General features: G+C 26.9%; 3 protein-coding genes across 4 annotated transcripts; 1 reads left to right on the forward strand and 2 right to left on the reverse strand.

Moving 5' to 3' along the window:
* Positions 1-758: 758 nt before the first annotated feature.
* On the reverse strand, positions 759-2,963 carry LOC106792262 (cytosolic Fe-S cluster assembly factor NUBP1 homolog). The gene is made up of 6 exons (XM_014758537.1): positions 2,884-2,963; positions 2,279-2,520; positions 1,834-1,935; positions 1,405-1,761; positions 1,138-1,324; positions 759-1,046 (listed from the first exon to the last, which is right to left on the reverse strand). The coding sequence occupies exons 1-6, from the start codon at positions 2,912-2,914 to the stop codon at positions 991-993; spliced, it is 975 nt and encodes a 324-aa protein (XP_014614023.1). The 5' UTR covers positions 2,915-2,963; the 3' UTR covers positions 759-990.
* On the forward strand, positions 1,929-5,316 carry LOC106792261 (tektin-3-like). 2 transcript variants are annotated; one of them, XM_014758535.1, is made up of 9 exons: positions 1,929-2,228; positions 3,216-3,361; positions 3,435-3,677; positions 3,743-3,975; positions 4,041-4,150; positions 4,225-4,373; positions 4,446-4,668; positions 4,736-4,890; positions 4,960-5,316. In XM_014758535.1, exons 1-9 carry the CDS (start codon positions 2,184-2,186, stop codon positions 5,168-5,170), a joined length of 1,515 nt encoding a protein of 504 aa, XP_014614021.1. In that variant the 5' UTR covers positions 1,929-2,183; the 3' UTR covers positions 5,171-5,316. The 2 variants fall into 2 exon arrangements, with proteins under 2 accessions (XP_014614021.1, XP_014614022.1); XM_014758536.1 differs by lacking the exon at positions 1,929-2,228 and adding an exon at positions 2,873-2,964.
* On the reverse strand, positions 5,155-6,319 carry LOC106792263 (cytochrome c oxidase assembly protein COX11, mitochondrial). The gene is made up of 3 exons (XM_014758538.1): positions 6,031-6,319; positions 5,599-5,919; positions 5,155-5,528 (listed from the first exon to the last, which is right to left on the reverse strand). The coding sequence occupies exons 1-3, from the start codon at positions 6,235-6,237 to the stop codon at positions 5,364-5,366; spliced, it is 693 nt and encodes a 230-aa protein (XP_014614024.1). The 5' UTR covers positions 6,238-6,319; the 3' UTR covers positions 5,155-5,363.
* Between the last annotated feature and the right edge of the window lie 2,126 nt (positions 6,320-8,445).

The following is an 8,445-nucleotide window of genomic DNA, read 5'->3' on the forward strand; positions in this document are numbered from 1 at the left end:
ATTCTATATATATATTTTCAGATATAACAGTAATTTCCTTTAAACTTTGAATTTTAAAATACTCTGACGAACAAACAAAAAATATTTAATTTAAATTTAATAAACTTAAGCACCACATCGATTATCATTGCCGCTTTTTTTTTTTGATAAACACTGATAACAGCTTACTTTGATGTTTATTATACATGTGTCTTTTATATATATATATATATATATTTATGCGTTTATGGGAGTTTGTATATAGTGGATCCAAGAAAATTTCCACAAACACATGCTTACTTATCCGCATACCATAAAACCGGTTTTCTATGAACTTGCAGAATTTAAAAACATCATACGAATAAAAAGATTCTATTTTAAATTCTACGAGATGCATGCGTACTTCGATTATTGTTCCCGGTTTTTTTTTTAAATGATAAGTACTGATTAGAAAACTAGTCTAACAAAAATAACTTCAAACATTTTTTCTTTTTAATTTCTTTTTGAAACCTAATTACGTGAATGATATTTTTATACACTTTATATAATATTTGTATGTGATAAATTGTTAAATTAATAATAATAATAAATTAATTTTTTGCGTATACAAAATTAAATGTAGTTTTATACGCGAGACAAAGATGATTAATTAAAAGATAAATGTTCTTGTGTTTCTTTAGCGATAAATATATACATTCTTTAATTATCGAGAAACACTTACTAATGTTATCAATACACGGAATATGCAGTTATACGAGATGCATACATATGTGCAGTAATGTGAGAACGATATGCGCATAACTGGTTTATTAGATTAGTTGATTACTCTGCAAAAGTACAAGGTTCACAATTCTTTAAATTGTATTATGAGATGGAATATTTCAATATCCTTGAAAGAAATAAATTATTTAATTTGTACATTATATATATATAACATTATTTGATACAATATACATTTAATAATTTTTCTATAAATATTTACAAAAATATTTATAGCCTAATAGAAATCTATTAGGTTTTCTCAATTACGTTGTTCTCTTTTTCGTTTTCACATTTATGTATGATTTCTGTAAAAAAGAAACAAAACGAAGAGGATAAAGAAATAATAAATTGTAAAAATTTTAAAGATATTTATCGATCGATGTAAGACAAACTTACTTTTAACTATTTCTTGTAAAACTAGGATTGTCGGTGATTCTGGAATGTCTGTTAAAAAGTTTTTTCCTTCGTCGCAACATCTTGCTATTAAAGGATCTAACGGTAATGATCCTAAGAAATCAATATTTAAATCAGCAGCCATAGCACGACCACCACCTGTCAATGCTGGAAATATTTCAGCAGAATTCTAAAGAAATTATATATGATTAAATTCTTTTTAAAAGATTTTTTATTTTCTTTGTTAAAATAAAAAATGAGTCGTTTTACCTTGCACTTAGGACATACGAACAAACTCATATTTTCAATTACGCCTAGTATAGGAATGTTTACTTTATTACAAAAATCTATTTCTTTTCTGACATCCAATAGAGCGACTTGTTGAGGTGTAGTGATAACGATTGCACCAGTAATACCAGCACTTTTTAAATACGTAGTCACAGACAAATGTTCGTCTGAGGTACCAGGCGGTGTATCCAGAATAAGATAATCTAAGTTGCCCCAATCAACTTCTGATAAAAATTGTCGGATCATACCATTTTTTTTAGGACCTCTCCATATTACTGCATCGCTTGGACTACCCAGTAAAAATCCAATTGACATTAACGATAAATTATCTTCAATATACTAAAAAGAAAGACATTAACAAAATTTATTAATTATTATCTTGTTGTATAGAATTTATTAATTAAAAATTACCACAGGAGACCAGCCAGAACCACTTTGGTGTATTTGTTCTCCGAGTGCTCCTAAAATTCTTGGTTGTGATGGACCGCAAATATCAATGTCCAATACAGCAATCTATACACACACACAATAATATTGTAAGATAATATTATTGGAAAAATAATTTATGTTCATATTTAAGTGTTGCTATGTTGGTTACTAGAAATCAAAGCTTTTAGGGAGGATATATAGAAATTGTGATAATCAATAAGAGGCTAGTACAAGTTGATACGACATAGATACCTATACATCTATAGATATAGTTAACTCGTTGCTATTTTTAAGTTAGAAGGAAAGGGTATAATACAGTTCAATATGAAAGCATGTACATAGAGAATCACATGGATGTGCTTGGTCTAGGAAAAAGGGTACGTAGATGTAGATTTTTAAACATTTATTTTAAAATATAAATACTTACATTTTTATCTGGATTACTATCAGCGAGGACTCTAGATACCAATGAAGTTACCGTACTTTTACCAACTCCACCTTTACCGGATAAAATCAGGATCTTGTGTTTGACGTTAGACAATCTTTCTTTAACCAATTCTATACCGGGATCTGCTTGTTTTGTTGCACCTGATGCGCATAATTTTTGATTTGGACATCCTGCACAAGCAGATGCTTTACCAGCCTGTTCACTCTTTGTTCCAGGACAATCTGCAAATATTTTAATAATTTTCTCTCTTATAAGCAAAGATTTGTTAAATAATTGTAATTTGAAAATATTGTAAAAATTTATAATAGACTTTTATTTATAAGAAATTTTTTATTTATATTTGTAATAGCCTTATGTGAATTATATTAAATAGTGTTTATTGCGTTATTTATTGTAATTATACTAGTATGCACTTTACAAAATAATTCTAACCTATAATTCATTTCTGTTATTAATGACAACATTATTACTTACTAAAAGAGTTTAAATTCTAACGCAGAACAAGTATAAGCAATAAAACAATTAAAATTGATATAATTATTAAAATAATAAAAAAATTATAAACGACAATAAATCAATCTTACGTTCTGGTGCTTCGCCTGGTACATCTGCCATGTTGAGAAGTATAACTAATACTAAAATTATACTTATCAAACAAATCAGAGGTTAGAATATAAATTTATTACAATTAATTTATATTTTTTAAATATATTACATAACTCAATAAACATTCTTTTATATAAATTTCATTTTTCTTTTCATTAATGTTATTTCAATAAGTATAATTATTCGTGTATTGATCATTTATTTCTAAAAATTTGTTTACAAATATTATATATGAAGAATAAAATTCATATTAATTCTAATAACTTAATTTCTATTATTACTTATTAAAAATAATATATGATTTTAATAGCAATTACAGCCATGGAGTTCTGTTGGTTCATCGATGCCATACACAGAATACAAAATTCCTACTCGTGTAAGCGACTACAATCGTACACATCATTTACTACCTTGGAGACCTAATACAGGATTTGAAAATATTGAAGTTATACCATTGTACGTTTACTATTAATTATTACCTAAATTCGTTTAATTATTATATAAACTGTTTAACATATTCTTTTAATAGGGCTAGAAAGTGTATATCAAATTATCCATTGGATGCGACAAGTGGAGTCATGCATAAGCCGTTAAAATTTCCTGATTTGGTAACTGGATGTCATAGAGATCCTGTCCACGCATCACGAGCTGCTCTTTATACAAGATATACTCCAAATGAGTGGTTTCAAAAACAAATTAAATATTACAATGAAGCAGATTCTAATAGACACTTATCAGAAAGATTGAGAAATGATGCTTTAAAAATAGTTAGGTATGAGTATTAAGATTTAATTTAAATTATATTTGTTATAATTAAAATTGTTTATGCATTTATAGGAATGCGGAAGAGAAAATACAATATGGACAATTAGATACTGGAAGAAGATTAGGTGAAAGAATAAATGATGTATCCTTTTGGCGAAATGAAATATCTTCGGAATTAGAAAGATTATTGCAAGAGGTAGAAAGACTTCAGGATTGTCGTTCTGTTTTGGAAAAAGCGATAAGAGATATTGAAGGACCGTTGCATATTGCAGAAGAATGTCTTTATCACAGAGAAGCGAGAAAAGGTATAAAAAATGATTGTATAAATATAATATTACTTAATAATAAATTTATGTGACTACATGTACAGGGACAGAACTCGTTCATGACGAATCAGAAAAATGCTTATTGAGAGAAATAGATAATTTAAAAAACTGTCAGAGAAAATTAGAGGCGTGTCTTGACAAATGTAAAGATCAGGTATATTTGTAAATTTTAAATATAATCTATAAAGTAATATATATGTGTGATATTTTATTTTTATATGTTTATAGTTGCGTAATTGCAGAGCTTCTCAGAATCAATTAGAATTGGACTTGAAGAACAAAGAAAGTGCGTTAGGTATAGATATGATGTGTCATCAATTGAATAATTACAGTCCTGGATTACAATATTATGCAGGGATTGAAAAATATGATCCTTGGTAATAGAATTGCGTTTGGAAATAAATCATTAATTAATTAACCTTTATATCGATTTTTTATTGAATTTTTAGTCTCTCGGAACAAGAATGTTGGTCGGAAGCAGCAAACCGAATAATACAAAAGTCACAACACGAAAGAAATATGTCTAGTCAATTACGAACTTATGCAGAAAGTATTATAAATAAAGTATCTCAAGAAATGTGGGACTCATGGAGTAATACAAACAGTGCTTTGACGCATAGATCTTCAGAGTTACTTGAAGCTAAAAATAAATTGCAACAGCACTTACAAAAAGTATGATTTTAAATGAAATCCATGTGGTGATCATTTTTTAATATTAATGTATTAACATATGTAATAGGTACAGCAGGAAATATTTGATGTTGAAAAAAATATGGAATTGATGCGTAAAGCTATTGCTGATAAAAGTCATGCAACTAGAGTTGCACATACAAGATTAGAAGCTAGAATGCATCGTCCAGATTTAGAATTATGTCGTGATAATGCTTACTTGAGGTATTTATTAACTATTTTCTTAATACAAATTTTATATTTATTTGACTCTAATAACTTGTATTCCTACAGTCTTCAAAAAGAAATAGATGAAATAGATCATCAAGTTAAACGTATGCACAAAGCATTGAAAGAGCTTGAGGATCAGCATCAAAGATTATTGAGAACTAGGACTGCATTGGAACATGATTTAGCTCTTAAAATAGATTCTATATATATAGACAGAGAAAAGGTTTGCGGTCTTCGACGAGCATATCCAGTTAATGCATTATTTAGATTTTAATTATTAGCAATAATATATACATATTTAAAACTATTGATACACACAACTATATATACATATGCATATATAAATATACATACATATACTCTATACTTTATTGAAATAAATATAAAGTGAAATTTCAATGATCAAACATAAAAAATCTACTATATATATTTCTCTGTACAATTATAAAAGTTATATAGGAAATAACTTATGCTTCTTTCGAACTATGATTTTTAATATAACTTGGTATAGGAAGATTGAGATTATTTTTAGATTCGAAAAATGTATACGACAAAGTTACATCATCAATGAATTCCATTTTAGGATCTTCATTGAATTCTGGATCAATATAAAAGAATACTGGCATATCGACCTAAAATATAATTCACATAAGCTTTCTTATTATAAGTATATTAATATTAGTAATACTTTTAAAAAGTTACCTGTTCATGCGGATTCAATAATTGTTCTTCAAAACAAAAGCACTGTATTTTATTAAAATACTGTCCTACTTCAAAAGGAAGTACATTATAAGTAGAGATACCGATAACTGGTTTGTCCGTAGGATTTTTAGCAGTGTAAAATGCTAATGCTGTCTCTCCTGGGATTACTGTTATTTCTTGTTGCAAAGGTTTAAAATTCCATGCCATTGATGCACCTACATCAGCATTGAACCTTATTTTTATCTTTCTTTCTTTAACAGGCTTCATAGTTAATAGTTTGCTATCATCATGACCTGCTATAGTTCCTCCATAACTATATGCCTAATTTATATACAATTTATTCATTGCATCAAATATAATACATTATAATAAAAAATTATCTACATAATATTTTAAAGTTATAAATTTACTATTTTCAAGATATATATATACCTGACAAAACATTCCGTACAATGGTACTGCTGCATAACTAAGCCCAGTTACGAGTATACCCAATCCAGTCATATAAAGTGCTATAGATCGTATATTTCGTTTTTGTTCAGGACTACGATAGTCTTTCATTAAATTTTTAGATATATTTGTAGATATTCTTCTGATAACATAATTGTTAGTTAAACGTTGACAACGTATTAGAAACATTTGTATAACTTAACCTTAAATCACAAATGAGAATATGTTTCCTTTTTTTTGTTAACTATAAAAACACATTTTAATCAATAAAAAAAATTTAATTAAATCTATACTATATATATATAATTCTTAGTAATATTAATTACAGTTATTTTAATAAATATTATCAAATAAATATTCTCTTTTAGTAACAAATATGTCACAAATATATAACTATACACGTGTTTGACTCTGTAATCTGATTGGTCGAATTGAACTACTCCGATATGTGCTTTCAAAGATAAGTGAAGGGGAAATATAAAAAATATATTTCTTTTATCTCTCTCTCGTTTTGCTTTAATTTATATTTAAAGTAAAATATTATTTTAAAATATAATATACTTAATTGAAAGAAGGAAATAATTATTCAATTCATTTCTGTGTTTCATATGAGTCGCATGAAGTACAATGACCGAGATTGTTATAATTAAAATAATTGCTAATTAATCAAGAAAAATGTAAATAATTCTATAAAAGCAAAAAATAAATAAGTACATAAAAGCTCATAAGTCTCCTTTTTTAAATACCCAGATTCATCTTMGTATGAACGTACAGTTGTCGATAATAAGTAATTAACGCGGTGACGRTACACAATACTATAAAAAAATACAGTATTCTTTGGTAGTGTATGACAGTCTATGATATATTTTTTGATAATATATATATATATAGTATAGTTGTATTGTAAGATGAAATTTTAAATAATTATATTTAATTTTTAATGTATAAACATGTGTGTGCCTTCAGAAATGCAATTGAACATATATTTTTAAAAGTAGTCATTTAAGGTGTGTTGTTAAATCCAACGATGATCACCTGTAACAAAAAGAAAACTATATTAATATACAATCAAGTGATACAATGGCCTGACATATAAATCGTCCAATTCTCAGATGCACTTTTCAATTGAATACTCTATTTACTTTTATCAAATCTCTAATTACCGTTGCAATAAAATTAAATTCTAACGCGTGATTTTACATTTACATAAAATAAATAAAAATAAAGAAATAGGAAAAATAGAAATACTAAGTTATTAAAAAAAATAATATCTATTAATTATTATAAAATATTTTTAAACTGCATTATATAAAAAAGAAAAATTGCAAAGTTAATAAAATACGATCGAAATGAAAAATTTTAAAAACGAAATAAGAAAAAATAAATTACTATAATATTTACCGAACGTTATTAAAGCTTCAAAATTTAATATTACGAAAATTTTAATATTTTTACTCTAACTAAAACACATATGCATCATTTTGACGATTAAGACACAAATTTGGTGTCCCAAGGAGATGGAATGGTCCATCATCTCCAATTACAACTACAAATTAATGACGAGCAAGCAAGTAATATAATAAATTATAAAATATGACTAGAGAACTATTCTCGATAGGTTCGAACTTGATGTTGAACCTTTAAAAATAACTCACTAGTCTGTGTAGTTGCCCACTTGATACCACATTTAAGTGGGGGCCTCTTCGGCCTTAGCCTCTTCGGCATTAGCCTCTTCTTTCTTCATTTCCTGAAAACTGCATTGGACATTTTCAAAGTGCAAGCAAGATAAGATCTTTCATACTACTTTAAACAAATTAACTCGTATTTTTTTAATGATTTTAATCATTAATTATTAAAAAATTAATTGACGTTCACTGTTCATTAGTAAAGCTCGTGAACCATGAATGAACTTAGAGTTCATTGACATATACACGAGCACAATTATTCGTATGTCCAAGCAGATAATTATCGATGACCTAATAACACGTCGCACTTTTAATATCAAAAAATAATTGAATTGAAATAAATAATGCAATAAATGTTATGCATTTTCTTGCAATATTTTTATTCAATTTATTCTATATAATATTGAATTATATTAAATATTTCAAAGACTAAATCGCGATAGTGCGAAGTGTTAATTATAATACTTAAAACTAAGTATCGAATTCATCAAAGTATTTGCGAGTTTGTTCGACTCTATTTCCTTCGAGATAGAATCGAAATAGAAATGAATCTTTCAAATCGTTGCAAATCCCTTTGAATCATGATACATAATAAAGATAACAGAAGAGTCACAAAATAAATTTACAAAGCAAGCATAAGAGAATGAAATGATATAATTTTGTAACAATTCTGTATAAACCAGGAGGCGGAATTTCCACTCCGGAGTGGAAG

This window comes from Polistes canadensis, unplaced genomic scaffold, assembly GCF_001313835.1.
Source record: "Polistes canadensis isolate GaletaPanama2010 unplaced genomic scaffold, ASM131383v1 scaffold_398, whole genome shotgun sequence".
Lineage (NCBI taxonomy): Eukaryota > Metazoa > Arthropoda > Insecta > Hymenoptera > Vespidae > Polistes > Polistes canadensis.

Excerpts from the sequence above, each read along its gene's own strand:
- LOC106792261 (XM_014758535.1), top strand. The coding sequence starts at position 2,184 with ATGTACATAGAGAATCACATGGATGTGCTTGGTCTAGGAAAAAGG. Across the intron at positions 3,362-3,434 it reads AATATTGAAGTTATACCATT|GGCTAGAAAGTGTATATCAA; the intron begins GTACGTTTACTA and ends TTCTTTTAATAG. Across the intron at positions 4,891-4,959 it reads CGTGATAATGCTTACTTGAG|TCTTCAAAAAGAAATAGATG; the intron begins GTATTTATTAAC and ends GTATTCCTACAG.
- LOC106792262 (XM_014758537.1), bottom strand. The coding sequence starts at position 2,914 with ATGGCAGATGTACCAGGCGAAGCACCAGAAC. Across the intron at positions 2,521-2,883 it reads ACCAGGCGAAGCACCAGAAC|ATTGTCCTGGAACAAAGAGT; the intron begins GTAAGATTGATT and ends AAATATTTGCAG. Across the intron at positions 1,047-1,137 it reads TTTACAAGAAATAGTTAAAA|AAATCATACATAAATGTGAA; the intron begins GTAAGTTTGTCT and ends TCTTTTTTACAG.
- LOC106792263 (XM_014758538.1), bottom strand. The coding sequence starts at position 6,237 with ATGTTTCTAATACGTTGTCAACGTTTAACTAACAATTATGTTATCAGA. Across the intron at positions 5,920-6,030 it reads TGTACGGAATGTTTTGTCAG|GCATATAGTTATGGAGGAAC; the intron begins GTATATATATAT and ends TATATAAATTAG. Across the intron at positions 5,529-5,598 it reads TATTGAATCCGCATGAACAG|GTCGATATGCCAGTATTCTT; the intron begins GTAACTTTTTAA and ends ATTATATTTTAG.